A 21158-nucleotide genomic window follows, 5' to 3' on the forward strand; every position below is an offset into this window, starting at 1 on the left:
ATCCCATGCGATGGATTATTTGGGAGCTTGTGGCCCTGTTTCACCCCAGCTCCTGAGCATTTATTTATGTGTTTCTACTCATTTAACACTCACTCAGCACCTACTACATGCCAGCGCTGCGCTAGTTTTTGGAGATCCACACTTGATTAACAAATAGATCACAGCTCATTATAATTCAGGGCGATGAGCACTGTGGTAGAGAGATACACAGGTTGGTGTGGGAGCATGGAGAAGAGTGCCCATCTGGTCTCAGGGCTCTCAGTACTCTTGCACAGTCACCTGTGTACCTGTCACTACCATCCTCCATCCTCCACTAGACCTCCTGTGCACACAGGATGGCATACTAATCCCTCCCATTTGCATGTGTGTTAGCTTTGCATCTCTGTGACCAATATACTCAACGAGAACAATTTAGAGGAGGAAAAGTTTATTTTGGCTCACAGTTTCAGAGATTCAATCCATGGTCAGCCAACTCCATTGCTCTGAGCCCAAGATGAGGCAGAGCATGGTGGTGCAAGGGCGTGGCAGAGGAAAGCATCTCAGGCAATGTGGCAATCAGGAAGCAGAGAGAGCCCTAGTGCAAGGAGCCAGGGATAATATAATTCCCAGGGGCACAACCCCAGTGATCTACTTCTTCCAGACATGCCCTACTTGCCTGCAGTTACCACCCATTAATCCCTTCACATTACTAATCCATCAAATGGATTAATCCATTGATTAGTTTACAGCTCCCATAATTATGTCATCTTTGAGCATTCCTGCATTGTCTTACACAGGAGCTTTTGGGGGACACCTCATGTCCAAACCAGAATAGTGTGACAGAGAGCTTTGATAGACATTATTGAGTCAGTCTTCATTGTAGTCTCACAGGGAGTGTACTGGTTTTCTATGACTGCTCTAACAAAGCACCACAAACTTAGTGGCTTAAAACAATACAAATCTATTATCTTCCAGTGGCAGTGACCTAAACTGCACACATTTATTATTTTACTGTTCTTTGGGATAGAATTTCAACACAGGTCTACCTGGATTAAAATCAAGGAGTCAGCAAGGCCATATAATTCCTTCCCAAAGGCTCTAGTGGGAATCTATTTCCTTAACTTTTCATGGATGAAAGGGAATCCTTAATATGCAGGAGATCAAAGCAGACCAGGCTGTACCCTGCAGTTTTGTGGAAAGTAGAACTTGGAAATCATGAACTGGACTTAGATATTTAGCTAAGGAAAGTTTCAAGCAAGTGTTGAAGCCTGGTTTCTTGTTGCCACTTCTAGTGAAACAGGAGAGAAAAGAGTTAAATTGATGGGGAAAAAAATAATCCTAATAGAATCAGGATTTGATGAGTTGGGAAATTCTCAGCCTACCCAAATGGCAAAGTATGCTAAAATTAAGAGATTTTAGACAATGGAGTTCTACTCAGCCGTAAAGAAGAATGAAATTATGGCATTTGCTGGAAAATGGCTGGAAATGGAGAATACGTTAGTGAAAGAAGCCAGACTCAGAAACTCAAAAGTAGAATGCTTTCTCTCATCTACAGAAGCTAGAGTAAAATAAAGGAAAGAGGGAGAGAAGGATAAGATAAAGGGAAAATCAGCAGTGTAGAAGGAGATCAAGAGGCAGAGTGGAGGGATGGTAAGGGGAGGCAATACACAATGAATTCTTAAAAGATCATGTTGTGTGTGTATATAAATAAACCACATTTCACCTTTATGCATAAATAAAAAGAACCAATCAAATATAAATAAGTAGAGGAGAGAAAGGAAGTCTAGTAGCAGAGGGAGAGTGGGGGAGGGAGGGAAGACTTGAGGGAAAAGTGGGGGATCATGAACTAATTCTATGGATGTATGAATTCACCAAAATGAACCCAACTGCTATGTGTAACTATAACGCTCTAAATGAGAGAGAGAGAGAGAGAGAGAGAGAGAGAGAGAGAGAGAGATCGATCTAGGCACGGTGGTGCATACCTGAAATCTCAGTGGCTTGGGAGGCTGAGGCAGAAGGATTGCAAGTTCAAAGCCAGCCTTCAGCAACTGAGGCCCTAAGCAACTCAGGGATACTCTGTCTCAAAATAAAATATAAAAAAGGGCTGGGGATGGGATGGGGTTCAGTGGTTAATGGCCTCTGGGTTCAGTCCCCTGAAACAAAGAGAGAGGGAGAGGGAGGGAGGGAGAAATTTGCTCTTAGGAAAGCAGATTGTAGAGAATATCACTGAGGTCTGTAGTACACAAATTTATTGTCTTGCAGTTCTGAAGGTCGGAAGTCTGACGTGGACCTCACTGGACTCAAGTCAGGGCGTTGGCAGGGCTGCATTCCTTTCTGGAGGCTCCAGGGGAGAATCTGTTGCCTTGCATTTTCTGTTTTTTCAGCAGGAGGCTGCCCACATTCCTTTTCTCTTCCATCTTCACAGCGAGCAACGCTGCATCTCTCTCTGCCTTTCTCTTGTAGTGACATCTCCTCTGGATTTCTCTTTTTTGCAGTACTGAGGATTGTACCTGGGGACCTTGTACATGCTAAGCAAGTACTGGACCACTGAGATACATCCCCAGCCTTTTTAAAAATTTCATTTTGAGACAGGTCTCACTAAATTATCCAGGCTGCCTCAGCCTTTCTTACTTGCTGGGATGAGAGCTGTGTGCCAGCCTACCTGGTTCACGGCTGGATCTCTTTAAAGCCCCCGGCGATTATATTGGGCATGCCCACATCATCCTGGAGAACCTTCCCATTTTAGAGTCCAACTAAGTAGCAACTTGAGTTCCATCAGTAACTTTAATTCTTTGCTGTGTAACATAACATGATCATAGGTTCTGGTGATTGGGTCATGGATATCTTTGTGGGGACATTATCATGTCTGGCACAGGGAAGTAGGACAGGGTCATTATCCTTTGTACAGGAGGGCTTTGGAGTTCATGTAGCAAATGCAACAGAACTTAAACCTGGGTCTCACGGATCTAGTCCTGTGGGACATGCCCTCCGCCCATATTGTTTGTTGTTAACTGTCATTTTTTAAAAAATATTTTTTTTTAGAGTTGGTACAATATCTTTATTTATTTATTTTTATGTGGTGCTGAGGATCGAACCCAGTACCTCTCACGTGCAAGGCAAGTGCTCTGCCACTGAGCTACAGTTAATGCAAATACTGTGATTATAGCTTCTGGAAACTAAGTAGAAATCTAAACGCCCCAGGAAGCCAGGGAACAAAACACCATCACTGAGCCTCTCTTGTTAATGGTCCAGCAGATGTTACATTTTTTCCTGTTATCTTTAATGAATATGATTATATTTTATCATTAAAAACACATAGAAAAAGCTGAACTATTGAACTCGTTGCCCATTATAGACATTTATTTGCATTTCTCCTCCCAAAAGCTGATCAAGCTGTATTGTTCTAAACTGGGCCCTTCCAGGGTGGTAGGGTGGTGCCATTTGTCAAATTCCCATGTTGTCCTCTTTCGCTGTATCTACAGAACGAGTGTTTCTAAGCCAGCTTTTGTGGTACTACTCTATTGTGTCAGAGAGCTTACGAAATTCCCAAGGCAAATTTAATGGACTTTCATGTTCAAAGGAAATATGTGCGGTGCCAGGCTTTCAAAGGTGGAAGTCGTTGTAAAAGCCAACAATGGTAGGCTCCCAGATTACCAGGAAAGTTGGCAAATGGCCTGGGCACAAAGAATCTATTACATTTGAATGTTGTTGCCAGAAAAGGGAAAGGAAGGGCAACTAACATTTATGGAGAAGCTTTGTCCTGGGGCACCTAGCCCCATGCTTCCCCACATCAGCAGAAGTGGGACTGAAGGCAAAAAGAATTTCTATAATGAAAGCGAACTCTGTGGGGCATATTAAAAAGGGGTTCTGGTTTGGAGAGCTCCGGGCCATCAGGCTGCTGGTCTGTTTATGGAAGACTTGTGGGGGGAAGGGTGCCCTTGGTGGAATGTGCCACCATCCAAGCTCTGGGGCTGCTGGGGGTTGGGAGGGAGAAGCAAGGCCCTGGGTCAGTGGCCTGCTTTTCTGATGTGCCATAACCACAGACCAGGAGCACAGAGCACAGAAAATGACTGTGGATAGTCATTCTTAACAAGCAGAACGCATCTTCTCTGTTGGGGCCCTTGCTTGGTCATGTAGTAATTTTCCCTTCAGGTCACCTCTGTGAGCCTGTTTTCTGAGTAATCAGGTTGGTGTATCATCTTTGCAACATTTCTGTGAAGAATGAGAACGTATGAGGTGAGATTACACCGTTAAGCAGCTGGCCACACCAGGGGCCACCGTACTGCAGTGTGAATCTCTGCCCACTGCCGTCCTTCTCCCACACCTCTTGCATGACAGAGTATAATGAGCTACAGTTTTCCCTTTTTTCTTTCTTAAATCTGACTTGACACTGAGGGTGATGATTAGGGACAAAAGGAGAAAATAGAGCCGAATTTAAACACTTCATAGGAAACATGCCACATAGAACAGCAGAATTCTATAATCTGCATTATCCTAGAGTATGTTTTGGGCCAGGTGCAGTGGGGCATTCCTGTAATCCCAGCTACTTGGGAGGCTGAGGCAGGAGGGTTACAAATTGAGGGGTAGCCTTAGCAACTTAGTGAGGTCCTGCCTCAAAATAATTTTTTTTTTTTTTAAAGTATGCTTGGGAGACCTTGCCTGGCTCTGCCATGTTTAGACATGAGCTTTGAACACATTTCTTAACCTCTCTGTATTATAGTTTTCTTGTCTGTGAAATGGGGAACTAATAGGATACCTCTCTAAGCATGGTTGTAAGAATGAAATGAATCAGTATATGAAAAGTGACTTAGCATTGTGTTGTGACTGGATATAGAAGTGCATAATTTTTTTTTCAATACTGGGGATTGAACTCGGGGCTTCTTTTACCACAGAGCTATATCCCCAGCCTTTTTTTTTTTCTTTTAGAGAAGCTTTTGTTAAGTTGCCCAGGCTGACCTCAAATTTATGATCCTCCTGCCTCATAATGTACCACTGTGCCCAGCTAGAAGTGCATAATTGTCAACTTTCACTTGTATAATTATAGAACTTTGGGGCTGGGGATGTGGCTCAAGAGGTAGCGTGCTCGCCTGGCATGCGTGCAGCCTGGGTTCGATCCTTAGCACCACATACAAACAAAGATGTTGTGTCCGCTGAAAACTAAAAAATAAATTTAAAAATTAAAAGAAAATAAATAATTATAGAACTTTTTCTAAGGATTCTATTTAGAAACTATAGTCATATATTTATTTCCCTTCTACTTCCTAACCTGAGCTATACATTAAGTGCCAAACCTTTGAAGCATTATTTTTTTAAATTTTTTAATTTTAATTTTTTTTGATACTAGGGATTAAACCTAGGGGTGCTTAACCACTGAGAAACCCCCCCCCTTTTTTTGGAGACGGGGTCTTGCTAACTTGCTTAGGGCCTCACTAAGTTGCTGAGGCTGATCTTGAATTTATAGTCCTCTTGCCTCAGCCTCCTGAGCCACTGGGATTACAGGTATGTGCCACCACATCCAGCTCCTTTGAAGTTTTGTAATGATATATGCAGGACAAATTAGACCATGGTTTGAGCTAAAGAGACATATCCTGAAGGTTTTATATTTTGACTTGTGAGAAGCTACAAGGACTTAGTGGTAAATTTATTCTTCACAATTATGTGTCAAAGAACAGAAATGAAAGTGTATTGGAAAGCTAAAATCCTTTAGATGTTTTATTTCTGATTATCGGGTCTGAGAGACACAGGGAAGGATCTGGACACATTCTTTCACTTGCTTCTCTTAATTCCGTCTGTGGGTTTTAGAAATGCAACAGCCACATTTAGAAAGCATGGCATGCTTAATTAGGAAAATAAACTTTTTGCAGGAAAGAGTCCCATACGCTGGGACTGCAGAGATTACTCTAGGTGTACTGGAGAGACTAGGCACCAAACCACAGGAGACAAGAACTACACCTACAACTCTTGGAGCAAGAGTTGGATTGCTCTTGTCTTAGATCCTCTAGTAATATAAAAAGGGACTCCTCATTAAGAAAAATCTAAGAAAGAATTGAAGTCTGCCATCTGGTGGCAGAAAGGAGTCAGCTAAAATCAGTGAACATTTTTGGCATCCAGTGCCCTCATGGCACTTTGCTCAGGATGATGATGACTTTGGCATCTCGTGAGCCAACAGCAGCTTGTGTCTGCCCCTCCTGGGAGTTTCTAAACAGTTTCTAAAACAAAAGGCGGGAAGATTGTTGAGCATCTCAGTTGTGATGCTCAGTATAGTCAGCCTCCAGAGCCAAAGACTCTGCATCTGCAGATTCAACTAACCGGGACTGAAAATATTTGGGGAGGGTGGGGAAATTGCCTCTGTCCTGAACATGTACAGACTTGTTCTTGCCACTATTCTCTAAACTATTAGAATAGCATACCACTATTTTCATAGCATTGACATTGTATTAGGTCTTATAAATAATCAAGATATGATTTAAAGTTCTTGAAGAGGCAGTAGCTCAGCGTAGAGTGTGTGCTTAGCATGCACAAATTCCTGGGTTCAACCCTCAGCACCACACATGCACACACACAAAATTAGTATATGGGAGGATATACATAGGTTATATGCAAGTACTTTGCCATTTTACTTAAGGGACTCAAGCATCTGCTGCTTTGGGTATACTCTTGGGTCCCTGAAACTAAATATCCATGGATACTGAGGAACAACTGTATAGAAACAGAAGACCCTGGGGAAGTAGGACCTGTGTGTTTTGGTGGCAATCCCATGACTTTTCTCATTCACACACTGGCCCATCCACTCATTGCACAACTTTATTTACATATTTATTTGGCAATAGGAATTGAATCCAAAGGGCTTTACCACTGAATGACATCCCCAGCACTTTTTTTTTTTTTTTTTTTTAAATACAGGGCCTCACTAAGTTGCTGAGGCTGGCCTTGAACTTGCGATCCTCCTACCTCAGCTTCTTGAGAACCAGGGATTACAGGTGTGCACCACTGTGTTAGGCTGCACAACTCTTTACTGGGCATGTAAACGTGTGAGGGGTGTGGTAATGGTCAAGGCATAACCCTGCCTTTCTTGAGCTGATGGCAGAGTGGAATCAAGAAGCTGCTGTGGTTGCTGTGTATAGTAACAGACGCCCCCCCCTAGACTGTGTGATGAGACGGGGGGGAGACACACCAAGAAATGGGAGAGATCAAAGAGGCAGGAGGGATTCCTGGCTCCTTTTCTTTCTTATTTTTTAAAATTTATTTATTTGTTCTAATCAGTTATACATGACAGCAGAGTGCTCTTCGATTCATTATACACAAATGGAACATATTTTTTTTACTTCTATGGTTGTACCCAAAGTAGGGCCACACTGTTATGCAATTATACATGTACCAAGGGTAATGATGTTCATCTCATTTCACCATCTTTCCTATCCCCATGCCCCCTCTCCTTTGCCCCATCCCAAGTTCCTCCACTCATCCCCCCCACCCCCCATTATGGATTAGCATCTACTTATCAGAGAAAACATTCAGAGTTTGGTTTTTTGGGGATTGGCTTTACTTTGCTTAGCACGGTATTCTCTAACTCCATCCATTTATCTACAATTACCATAATTTTATTCTCTTTTATTGCTGAGTACTATTCCATTGTGTATATATATATATACCAGTTTCTCTCTTTTTTTTTTTAAGAGAGAGAGGGAGAATTTTTTTTAATATTTATTTTTTAGTTTTCGGCGGACACAACATCTTTGTTTGTATGTGGTGCTGAGGATCGAACCCGGGCCGCATGCATGCCAGGCGAGCGCGCTACCGCTTGAGCCACATCCCCAGCCCCGATACCACAGTTTCTTTATTCATTCATCTATTGAAGGGCATCTAGGTTGGTTCCACAGTTTAGCTATTGTAAATTGTGCTGCTATAAACATTGATATGGCTGTGTCCCTATAGTATGCTGATTTTAAGTCCTTTGGGTATAGATGGAGGAGAGGGTCAGCTGGGTCAAATGGTGGTTCCATTCCCAGTTTTCCAGTCTCCATACTGCTTTCCAGAGTGGTTGCACCAATTTGCAGTCCCACCAGCAGTGTTTGAGTGTGTCCTGGCTCCTTTTCTTTTCTCTGACGTTGAGTGTCAGAGTTGGGGGTGGGGGGTGGAGGAAGAAGGAGAAGGGGGTCCCTGGGAACTTCCTTTCCCCAGGGCCATATGGGGACTTGCTGTGCTGGCTGGCATGGGGCAGTCACAGCTGGGTACTATGTGTGTGTGTGGGGGGGGCAAAGCTTCCAGGATGTCGTTACCAGGAGGCTAAGGAGCACCTTCCTTTTCTCTTATTTTTGTCCTTTCTCATTTTCCCTCTCTCTGATTGATCTCTCTCCTTTCATCTCATTTTCTCTCTCTCTTTGGTCTTCCTTCCTTCTCTCTCCTGTTTATTCTTTTACTTTATTTCCCCTCTTTTTCTCTTTTCTTCTCTATTTCTGTTCCTTTCTTGTTTTTGGCACAGGGGATTGAACTCTGAGGCACTCGACCCCTGAGCCACATCCCCAGCCCTAGTTTGTATTTTATTTAGAGACAGGGTCTCACTGAGTTGCTTAGCACCTCACTTTTGCTGAGGCTGGCTTTGAACTTGTGATTTTCCTGCCTCAGCCTCCTGAGCCCCTGGGATTACAGGCCTGCTGCCACCACCTAGGTCTTCCTTTCTTTATTGGGGCTGGGGGAGTAATCAGGGATTGAACTCAGGGGCACTCAACCACTGAGCCACATCCCTAGCTGTATTTTGTATTTTATTTAGAGACAGAGTCTTACTGAGTTGCTCAGCGCCTTGCCATTGCTGAGGCTGGTTTTGAACTAGTGCTCCTCCTGCCTCAGCCTCCTGAGCTGCTGGGATTACAGGCGTGTGCCACCCGCGCCCAGCTCTCCCTTTAGTTTATTGAAAAGGTCCTTTCTCTTTCTCCTGTAATCTCTATCACCTCTCTTTGCCCCCTTGCCTTCCCCTCATCTTTTTACATTTCCTGATTTTTCTTCCTGGCCCCTCAGGTTAGTCGCAGAGGAACAGCCTTGTCAGAGGCCTGCAGGTGCCCTCTCTGCCGTCCGCCCACACACAGGTCTTTAGCCAATTTGGTTCTGTGGACTTTGTAATGAGCCTTACTTCACTCCTTGATGGTGTACCAAGCGTGGGTTTTGGAGATGGAGACCTTGAGATGGGCATGGAACCAATTTTGGGAAACCATGCTCTGAGTACTTTGTGTGGATTCAACATAATTCTCCCTCTTCCAGTCCCTGCCTTCATAACTACCTCTGCCTTCAACAAGGAGAGAACAAGACAAGCTGCGTCTCCACAGTGGTCTACGCACACAGAGGATGCCGGGTAATGTGGTGCTTTTATTATGTTTTTCCAATTGTATAGTCAAGTCTATTCAGAAGAGTCAACTTGGTTCCACTGTTTTCTTCTGTTAGTTGTTCATTGACTTCCAGGAAAATAGGACCCTTCACCAGACTCAGAATGTACTGATCCTCCATTTTTGTGGGACTGTATTTATCTGTCTCTGATGCCTGATCTCTCAAAAGAAGCAAACTGAATAAAAATGAGATGATATTATTTGATTAATTATGCTAAGGGTGTCCCTCTAGGGAACCATGGATTCTAGCACCATCTCTGGTGAATTTGAAAGTGGCACACACTTCAACCTGAGGATTTTTTTTTCTTTCTTTTTCTTTCCCCCACTAAGAACTGGGGCTTGAACCCAGTGGCACACTACCAGTGAGCTACACACCTTTCTATTTTTTATTTTGAAACAGTCTTGCTAAGTTGCCCAGGCTGGCTTTGAACTTGGAATCCTCCTGTCTCAGCCAACTAGTAGCTGGGATAATAGGGGTTGTACTACCATGTCTAGGTTTCTTATTGAAACCACCTGTGTGCTCACCTAGGTCCACTCTTCTGCCATTAGTTAATGGCTGCATATTCAGATCCCCACAGAGCCACTCAGTTGACTTTAAGTTGTTCCCCTTCAGTTTTTTCTCCTTAAAGAATATTAATACCTACCACATGGGTTTGGTATGAACATTTAATGAGAAAACAACATTGCAGAAATGTCTGAGTTACGTTGTCTGGGGTTGACTGAAGCTGCATCTCAGAATTTCCTATCTTAATAACGAAGATACAAGTTACCGTTACTAATAAGTAGTACTTACCCTTGTTAAAGACCTCCCCCCCCTCTCTCTTTCTTTCTCTCTCTCTCTCTCTCTCTCTCTCTCTCTCTCTCTCTCTCTCTCTCTCTCTCTCGGTTCTAGAGATTTAACCTAGAGGCAATTTACCACTGAGTCACATCCCCAGCCCTTTTTACTTTTTATTGAGACAGGGTCTTGATAAGTTGCTGAGGCTGGCTTTGAACTCGTGATCCTCCTGCCTCAGCCTCCCAACTCGCTGGGATTACAGGTCTGCGCCACAAGGCGCAGCTGTTAAATATCTTTGAAGCAGTGAAAATGAAAATAATAATAAAAAAAATCTTTGAAGCAGACTCCAAACATTTTCCATTTAACTTATTACAACTCATAATTTGATGGAGAAGAAATTATTCCATTGAGCTGAAAATACAAGTTTCTACTATGGCAACTCAGGATTTATATTATGTTTTGTTTCCCCGAGAACTGGAATATTATGTTTCTTTTAACTACAAAAATTTTCAAATATTTACTCATATCTGGATGCTCCCCTGGGACCTTCAGAGTCTAGACATACATGGTAGAGCTTTCCACAGCCCAGTATAAGGTGACACTAACCTGTCATAGAAAAGGTAACTCAGCTCCCCCTTTTTGTTCTGATCTGTGATGCCTGATGTAACTTCAATGTTCATCAGTGTGACAACAGATCATGCAGGTGGGCTGAGTGGGGAAGGTGAGGGCTGGGAACATTTGTGAGACACAGGTGCTGGCCTGGGTGTTGAGGATATACTCTCCTGAACTCATATTTAAGGGTTCTCAGACTCATGCAAATGCTTGTTCAATTTATGTAACTTGTTTTTTTAACCCTTGGCATACCAGAGCTCAAACCCAGAGGTGCTTTACCCCTGAGGTACATACATCTCCAACCCTTTTTTTATTTTTTGAGACAGGGTCTCACTAATTTGCTCAGGGCCTTGCTAAGCTGCTGAGGCTGGCCTTGAACTTGTGATCCTCTTGCCTCAGTCTCCCAAACTACTGTGATTACAGGTGTGTGCCACTGCACCCGGCCCTTTTTTAAAATTTGGAGATAGGATCTTGCTGAGTTGCTGAGGCTGACCTCCAATTTGGGATCCTCCTGCCACAGCCTCCTAAGTCACTGAGATAACAGTCAGGTACCACCAGCCTACCTCCCTTCCCCCAACCTTTGTTTTGGTACTGGGAATTGAACCAGGGGTGCTTTACCGCTGAGCTACATTCCTGCTCCCACCCCCCTTTTTAAGAGGAAATAATTTTTAAAGTTTTTTTTTAACATTTATTTTTTAGTTGTAGTTGGACACAACACCTTTATTCTATTCTATTCTATTTATTTATTTATTTTTATGTGGGTCTGAGGATCGAACACAGGGCCTTGCATGTGCTAGGAGAGTGCTCTACCACTGAGCTACAACCCCATGCCCCTTTAAAGTTTTTAACATAATAAATAATAAATGTTTGAGGAGATCCCTGGCACCTTTTTGAATTTTTAAAACAAGAATTTCACATAGCTGTCCAGCCTGGCCTTGAACTTGTGAGCCTTCTGCCTCAGCCTTGTGGGTTGCTGGGAATTACAGGCATGTGCTATCATGCCTGGCTCAATTTATATAATTCTTTAGAACACAAGCCAAACTACCGAGGGCTGGTTTGCTAGTAAAACATGCCTTTACATACAATTTAGTGATCTGATGGGAAAGGACAGAGGCTATCTAAATCTGCAAATTTCTGTAGACCAGCTAATTCAATAATGGATTGAAAAAGAGTTAAAAAAAGCTTTTCTATGGTGGTCCGTCGCATGTGGTCAGCATTTAGTGAAAAAACAACTTGAAGACCTCTGGGAATGGTGTGTGACTTGTGAAGATGTGACTCCATGCTCCCGTCTGCCAGATGCCACTGGAGATGACGACTTCCTGAGACTTTGCACAGTGTCAGGCCACCTCTGATACTAGCAAGTTGACATTATTACTTCTTTCGCTCTAGATACTGTATGGAGTTCAAGACAGAGTCCCTGACTCCTCACTGTGCTCTGGAGAACCGGCCCCTGACGCGGTGGATGCAGTATCTCCGAGAGGGATACACCGTGTGTGTGGACTGTCAGCCCCCCGCCATGAATTCTGTGAGCCTTCGTTGTTCTGGAGATGGCCTGGACTCTGACGGGTAAGGGCGGGAACTGATGGAGGGACTTGTTACTCAGGTTGAGGATCTGTCCTCTCCACATCCAGAGTGGCTGACCAGGGTGTCACAAAAAGGCATGATCTGGGGCAGCGAGGAGGAACATCTGTGTAGCTGCTCCCGAACCCAGGACTTCAATTTTCTCTGTGGAACTCGGAGGCTTTCCATACCACAACTGCATGGGTCAATTTGATTTGGGTTATTTAGGTTAAAGCTCTCAGATGACCCCCTGAAAATCTGTTTGCTCCAAAGCCACATTCTGAAGACAACTTGTATCTGAATCTCTTAGAATGGAGATTTAAAATATGCAAATTCTTAATCCCTCTTCAGACCAGCTGAAATCAGAATTTGGGGGAATGGATTTTTGTTTTTTTTTCCTGGGACCGGGGATTAAACCCAGAGGTGCTTTACCACTGAGCTACATCCCTAGTCCTTATTATTTGATATTTTGAGACCAGGTCTTAATAAGTTGCTGTGTCTTCCTAAACTGCTGAGGCTGGCTTCAAAAGTTGTGATCCTCCTGTCCCAGCCTCCTAAATCTCTGGGATTATAGGTGTGTGTGTGCCAACAGACCTGGCTGATGTAGATTCTTTTTTTTTTTTTTTTTTTTAAGAGAGAGTGAGAGAGGAGAGAGAGAGAATTTTTTAACATTTATTTTTTAGTTCTTGGTGGACACAACATCTTTGTTTTTGTATGTGGTGCTGAGGATCAAACCCGGGCCGCACGCATGCCAGGCGAGCGCGCTACCGCTTGAGCCACATCCCCAGCCCCTGATGTAGATTCTTAATAATCTCTTAGGTCAGAGGTCAGAAAACTTTTTCTATAAAATGCCAGAGAGTAGATATTTTCAGCTTCGCATCCCATACAGCAGCCACTATCTTAGCTACTCAACTCTGACACTGTGGCATAAGCAGCCTTACCTACTGTGCAAATCTTGGGCTTTGTTCGAAAAAAACTTTATTTATGGATACTAAAATTTGAATGTGTCACAAAAAATATCATTCTTTGGATTTTTCCTTTTTGATACTTGAAAACGTACAAATTATTAACTCATAATCTATACAAAAAGAGGCCGTAGGTCAGATTTGGCCTATGAGGGGTCACAGCCTGCTGACCCTGCCCAGGTGATTCAAACCCACAGTGACATTTCAGAACTACTGCCCAAAGGGGTTTTGTCATGAAGTCATAATAGGGATAGAGTTGTGGGCTCAGTTCTGTAGGGTAATAACTGAACATACATCTATAGATTTTTCTGAAACAATTGATGCCAAAAACATTTGCCATCCTGTAATAAATCTACCCTAGTCCTGATAACACCATTTATAACTAGGAGAAGGGTCAACTTCACACTGGATCAGCTATGGGACAAGGACCAATTTAGGTTATACTTGGATTCTAGTTTTAAGAATGTTAGATGAAACTGATCAAAATACAGATTAAGAACCAAAATATTGAACTTTCCTGTCAATCATCATTCCTGTTGTGTGCTTTGATACTTAATAATTTGAATTTATGTTCATTAGTCACTTGTGCCCAAAGGAAGGCCTCTATTGCATACACCATATGAACAATAAAGCTGGTGAGGAATGCATATCAAATGAAACTTAATATTTAGATTTAATATTTTTCTGAATACCTCATCCATATTTTGACTTTAAATGATTTTATAATTCAATTTGTACCTAATAAAGTAAGTATTTAAACCCTGGTTAAGACACTAGTGACTTTAAAAATAATAATTTTAATAATCTGGCTTCACTCTCTTTTCACTACTCTCATTTTTTCATTATAAAATCAAAGAATTGGAAAGGGATGAAAGAGGTAATTGGGTACCTTTAGAATTTAAATACAAATTGAAATAGCCATTCACCTTTATGTGGCACTTGTATTCAGATCAAGTGGGAGAATTGAACACAGTGAACACAGTGAATTGACTTTTTTTTTTGGTGGTGCTGAGGATTGAACCCAGGGCCTTGTGCATGCAAGGCAAGCACTCAATCAACTGAGCTATATCCTCAGCCCTGTGAGCATAGTGATTAAACAAACAACTCTTCCACCATGAGAGTGTCCTCAGATAGAGATCAAATGGAAACTTACTTTGATGGAATCTAAGGAAAAGAAATTCCCTTTATGGTTATTTAAAAAAAAATTCTATTAGTAATGAACTTCAAAATTCTGTGATTGGGGATTAAACCCAGTGGTGCTCTACCATTGAGCTACATGCCCAGTCCTTTTTACTTATTTTGGGACAGGATCTTGCAAAGTTGTCGGGGCTGGCCTTATTATCGTGATTAACATTTTCAAAAATATTGTTTCAGAAATCAGACTCTTCACTGGCAAGCAATCGGAAATCCTCGATGTCAAGGAACTTGGAAAAAAGTCCGGCGAGTAGACCACTGTTCTTGTCCAGCAGTTCACAGTTTCATTTTTATATAGAACATCATGTAACTGTTTCAAGATGTGTTTGTAAGCATGCTGAATATTGTTAGGTTGTGTGTAACACTTCATAAACTCTAAAAACTGTTGGACCCAAGTTCCTGAACACATCATTGCCATCCACTGAAATATAGAAAAAAAAATTAGAGGCTAATTCTCAAGGAACATTCTCAAGGAATGTCTATATTTCTTACTTTTATAAGTTGAGGACTTAGAAAAGCTCCTGAGTTTTATGTCCTTGACCTTCCATCCAGTCACAAAATATGTGTTGGTTTGCACTAGAATTACTATCCCATGCTCCACTTTGGGGGAAGTTATTATTTAAGGGTAACTACACTTTGACTTGCATCCTTTTCTCTCTATTCCGTATCTCTTGAAAGTTCCTCACTTTAAAAAAACAATGTTATAGAGCTGGGCACTGTGACACAGGTCTGAAATCTCAACAATTTAGGGAGCTAAGGCAGGAGGGCTGCAAGTTTGAAGCCAGCCTCAGAAATTTGGCAAGACTCTGTCTCCAAATAAAAAGGTCTAGGAATGTAGCTCAGTGGTAGAATACCCCTGAGATCAATTTCCCATATCTATCCCCCTCCAAAAAAAAATCACACATATTTCCCATACAATATTCCATAAATCCTGAATCAATAATTTCAAGCAAATTATCCCCAATATTTTCCACAGGGCAAGTTGTTTAAAATTTCAATGAGCATTTTGCAATGAAAAGCCAACCAGCTATGCTAAAAATATTGGGGGCGGGGGTACTGGGGATTAAATTCAGGGGCACTTGACCACTGAGCCACATCTCCAGCCCTATTTTGTATTTTATTTAGAGACAGGGTCTCACTGAGTTGCTTGGCAACTCGCTTTTGCTGAGGCTGGCTTTGGACTTGGAATCTTCCTGCCTCAGCCTCCTGAGCCACCAGGATTACAGACGTGCACCACCTCACCTGGCTGTAAAAATATTTTGAAGAAGACATTTTCTTCAGTTAATTGGAAAGATTAGTGAAATGCCCATTCTAGGCCAATAGGAATTCTTTTAAATGTTATAATTTTCATGAAGAGAAATTTTGGTGCCAACGAACGAAACAATTTCTTTCATTATGAAAAATTCTACCACTATTTGCATCTAACATTATTTCCAAAGCTTAAAGCCTGAAGTTGAATGGAATACTCTTTCAGAGCCCAACAAGTTTAGTTGAAGTGTGTGTACTATTCTTTTTCTGCAGCATGCATTTTCTTATGTCTGGGGTAGAAGGCAGAGGAAGAGGCATGGATTTCACTGCGAATACTGTGATCTCTCCTACTGACATCTCCTGATGTCAGTCTCCTTACTCTAGCAGGAGATCATTGAACTCAAGGCAACTTGGTGAGCTAAAGGGTCTGGGACGACAAGTCATTCTGCAGACAGCCACGGAGCCTAGACCCGGCTCCTCACTGGTGCTCAGCTTCAGTAATAAGCTGACTATGCCAAATATTTCAGTTTTATATTTAGGCTTTATATTCAGAATATTTCCTTTGAAGGCTTGACTCTTGAGATTTAAATCATATAAAATTCCTCTGATTTCAATGTTATTATATAGTTATTTACTAATAAACAGTTTGCTAAAATAAATATTTCTTTTTTTTTTTTTTTTTTGGTGGGGCGGGCAGAATACCAAGGTTCAGCACAAGGGCACTTTACTACTGAGCTACATCCCCATCCCTTTTTATTTTTGACAGGGTTTTTCTAAGTTGTCCAGGCTGACCTCAAACTTGCAATCTTCCTGCCTTGGCCTCCCAAGTCACTGGGATCATAGGTGTGTGCCACCATGCCCTAAAACACATATTTCTTGGAATTTATCATGTAATAACAGAATGACAACAGCTAGATAGAAAAGGAATGGAAAAGTCCCCAATATGTGACACTGAGAGTAGTAATGTTTCTGATATCCTGATTTAACTGCCAAAATTATTTTAAGGGAAAATTAATGTTAGAAATTAATGAAAAAAATTTGAATCTCACCCAGGCTACCGACTTCAACTATAATGTCAGTATTAACATTTTAAGCCCATTTTTAATCAATTATAAAGCAAGATTTTTGATGATGTCTCTGGGCATTTTCCAATGTTGCTTAACATGTTTATATCAGTAAATAAACTTTCTTATTACATTTATAAAAGTTCTTCACTGGTTTGACTAAAAAAAGAACCCAAAACTTCTGGAATGATCAGAGAATGCATAAAAATTTTACCAAAAGAAAAATAACAACAACAACAATAAACTTTCATAATTTATAGGTAAAGTGAAATAATCATTAAGAGCAATAGTGTGGGCTGTGGCTGTGGCTGAGGCAGAGCACTTGCCTCACAAGTGCGATGCACTGGGTTCCATCTTAGCACCACATAAAAACAAATAAAGGCATTGAGTCCATACACAACTATAAATAAATAAATAAATGAGTAAAGAAAGTAAGTAAGCTCTGATGCATTTATGGTTCCAATATGTGTTCCAACATTTAACATAATCGTGTTGTATAGATCCATTTTTCACCTTATGCGTTTTATTTTGGTGCATAACCACTAATTACTTTCACATTGAAGTTATGTTTTTGCTACTTTTATTCTTGAGAAAATTTCCTAAGCTAGAAGACGTAACTATTAAATAATGGTTTTGAAAAGCTCGTTATTAATTCTAGCCAAGCTCGAGGAAACATGTCAGAACTGAAACATGTAGTCCATGTGATTAATGAAGAACCCAGAGTTTTTATTTTCAAAGTTAAAGATCAAAGTGTTTACAGACCTCTTGGCGTTCTTTTTTAATAAGCCCCTGTGTCAGGGTCCTTTCCTCAGGCACTCTGCCATGATTTACAGACTCAAAATCACTTATTAGACTGATTTTCAAAAGTGAATGTGGAAAGTAATTTGAACAAAAATAAATATGCCTACCAGGAAAGAAGGGGAAAGGAATTAGAAATAATGATCATGTAGAAAAGTGGAAAAAAAGGAAAAATGAAGAGTCGGGGGTGGAGGGGGGGGAACCAAGATGAACTATAATTGCACCAATCTTTTTTTTATGAGTCTTGCTTTGTTTTTATTTGAAAATGTTATAATTAAGCATACATAGCAATAATTTATATTGTTTGGGTCTCTTCTGGCATAAAAATTTTAATTAACCATTTTTTTTCTAGGTAGGCCCAAAACAGATGTAAAAGAAACAGGTTTGTGCCCTCTAAGAATATTTTAGTGAAGTTTCATACCAACAATTACAAGTTGACTTAGAAGGCAAGGCCTGGGTATTCTGCAGTTAAGCAATCAGAAGATGAGCATTTTAAAGGGAAGCGAAACCTCTAGGTTTCTGTGATAGATGCACATATTTACTCTCTCTTCAAACCCACTTGAGGTTACAGGACGTACCAAAGAGATCAAATCCATAAATAGATGAGAAGCTCAGTGATTTTAAAGAATCTTTGTGAAGACTGGAAGCAAATGACATTCTACTGATGGATGATGAGCCAGACGTGGATAGAGGGACCCGTTCTTGTAGAGAAGTTGGTGGAGTGAGATGTAAAAGTCATTCTTCTTTAGAGTGGGGAGCATCTTATGCTCCCACTGAGCATAAGATGAATTTTTTAAAAAGTTCTTTCCACTTGAGACAAATCTGTGAAACTTAAAATCACACTAAGGCACATTATCATGAAATTCCAGATCTTTAGATATATAGAAGAATCTAAAACCTGAGAGGAAAAGCCAGGTCACATGTAAAGGATCAGTATTAGAATAGTATTGAATTATTTATCTAAAGTAACATTTGAAGCTAGAATAGAGTAATAGAGTAAAATTTGGGTAAGAAGTTACAAAAAATTCTGTGTTCAATAAAATTATTATGAATCAAATGTGGGGCTAGAATGATATTTTCTGACATGTAAGATACAAAAATTTTCCATTCTGTGCACCCTTTCAGGGAGGAGGTGGTCAACTTAAACAGTAGTGTAAACCAGGCAGAGGGTGCAGGAAATGAGGAGTACTCAGGAGAGAGAAGACAGCTTGCAATTGGACTAGGAACAGCCTCCTGGGAGCAGAGGCTGGATGGCTTCAATAAAACTACACCAGGGGCTGAGGTTGTGGCTCAGTGGAAGAGCGCTCACCTAGCACATGTGAGGCACTAGGTTCGATTCCCTAAAGGTATACATACATGGAATATAACTTATTAAGAAAAGAAAACTATACCAGTGGGATGGGCAACATATTTCAAGGGGTTTGATTTTTGATTTGGTTAGAGAATTTAGAGATGAATAAGTGACATGCTCATAGAAACTACCCAGCTCAGGGGTAAATAACAGGTCCAGTTGTTATAATATAAACACTCAGTATTCCTTAAGCCAAAAAACTGACAGTTGTGTTGGAAGCATGGTGGACCCCATGTGTGGGTAGAATGTCTGTTTGCATGGGCAGTGCGGTCGGGGATTATGTAAGAGACCCAACATTTCATCTCACACAGTAAGAAGTCAATAATACTTTTCTTTCTTTCTTCTTCTTTTTTTTGGTACTAGGGATACATCCCCAGCCCTTTTTGTTTTTTATTTTGAGACAGGGTCTCGCTATGTTGCATAGGGTTTTGCTAAGTTGCTGAGGCTAGCTTTGAACTTGCAATCCTCCTGCCTCAGCCTTCCCAGTAGCCGGGATTAAAGGTGTGAGCCGCCATGCCTGGTAGGAAATAGTGTTTTCCAATTTGAGTGATGTATAACAATTTTTTGTTTTAAAATTATGAACATGTATTCCTTTCATTAAAAAGGAAATAAAAATTGGAGTAAGAAATTACAAAACAAGTATGATCAAAACAAAACCATGCTAAGATGTGGCATGGTTCTGAGTTGCTGAGGTGAGGAAGAGAAAGAGACAAGGAGAGAAAATATAATTTACCTTGAAACTTCTTTGAGTTATATGAATTTTATGATACAGGATATTTTAAAATGAGTTAACTGTATTTATAAGCTCAAATGTAAACAACGTACTATATAATCATAATATAGATTTGTTGGTTTATGATTTTTAGAACCAATCCATACCTAAAGCACAAAATATTTAATTATTAACTAATGGATGGACTGCAAATGGTAAAACTAAAACCAAGCCAGCCAACCAACCAACCCACCCACCCCTTGACAATGTGAAGTACTAGCCAACTAGAGGCAGGAATGGGACGCTGGGCCACCCGAGGAGCAGAGGTACTGATTTCCTCACCCTACAGGGCAGGGCCAAGGAATTCTGTCTAAAGCTGATGATGGCGTAAGAAAGAGAAACCAACTACATGAATGAATCAAACTCAGGAGAACACAGGGAGGAAAGAGGGGTCCCATGAGGAGTTTAATGCCTGGACTTACATTGATGAGTTGCGGTTAAGTAAGGTTAAGTGACCAAGGAATGAATGGAAACAAACATGTTATTTAGAATGAGAATGGCCAGAACACGTGAAATTAAGAACCAATAGGGTGATAACCTCTAAAAAGAAGAACTGAAGAGGCTGGGGATATAGCTTGGTTGGTAGAGTGCTTGCCTTGCATTCACAAGGCCCTGGGTTCAATCCCCAGCCCCCACCCCCCACCCCTCAAAGAAGTAGAACTATGAGAAGCAAAAGCCCTTCTTTCATTTACTGCCATTCTGTATCCTTTTTTAAAAAAAATATGGTAGGATACAAAGAATGACCTAGGAAGATAGAAAAGGCTTTTAAAGAAAGACTCAATGGAGCTGATAGAGGCACATCTTGCCTTTATTCCTGCTGGGCTTTGCTGATGGTGTAGCTCAGTGGCAGAGTGTGAGCTTAGCATGAGTGAAGCTCTGGGTTCAATCGCTAGCACCAAAACCACAGAGTAACTGCCAGGCACGATGGGGGCACATCCCAGCAACTCAGGAGGCTGAGGCAGGAGGATCACAAGCTTTGGGGCCAGCCTTAGCAATTTAAAGAGATCCTGTTTCAAAATAAAAAATAAAAAGGGATGGGGATATGGTTCAGTGCTTAAGCAATCCTGGGTTCAATCCCCAGTACCAAACAAAGAATGAAAACCAGAATAACTGCCAGAAAGAATCCAATAAATTTTAAAGGAAGTAAACAAAATAAAGCAAACTACAGCCAGTATTCTAAAGCTAAGCTATTTATTTTTGTAAATTATGTGTAAGTTAAATTTTAAACACATACACACACACACACACACATATATAGGAGGGGGACTGTAAGTGGTATAAGAATAATAAAATTATTTGTAAAATCATCAGAACACAGCTATACCCATTGATACATCGTCTAGGATTAATTCCAAGCAGAGTATGCACAGACTATGGCCTACAATATTTACTATCGGGTCCTTTATAGAAAAGGTTTGCCAACAACTCTCCCACATCCCAGGGCTTAGATTGTTAATATTTAA

At 41.1% G+C, this 21158-nt stretch overlaps 1 protein-coding gene across 1 annotated transcript in view; it reads left to right on the forward strand.

Moving 5' to 3' along the window:
• Sbspon (somatomedin B and thrombospondin type 1 domain containing) overlaps positions 1–16721 on the forward strand; it is a 33929-nt gene extending 17208 nt beyond the window's left edge. The window contains exons 3-5 of the mRNA XM_005335824.5: positions 9235–9325; positions 12133–12309; positions 14643–16721. Coding sequence (XP_005335881.2) covers positions 9235–9325; positions 12133–12309; positions 14643–14760 — 386 coding nt within the window. The 3' untranslated portion in view covers positions 14761–16721. The remainder of the gene's footprint in view (positions 1–9234; positions 9326–12132; positions 12310–14642) is intronic.
• The last annotated feature ends 4437 nt before the right edge of the window (positions 16722–21158 follow it).

Source organism: Ictidomys tridecemlineatus, chromosome 7, assembly GCF_052094955.1.
Source record: "Ictidomys tridecemlineatus isolate mIctTri1 chromosome 7, mIctTri1.hap1, whole genome shotgun sequence".
NCBI classification, from domain to species: Eukaryota; Metazoa; Chordata; class Mammalia; order Rodentia; family Sciuridae; genus Ictidomys; species Ictidomys tridecemlineatus.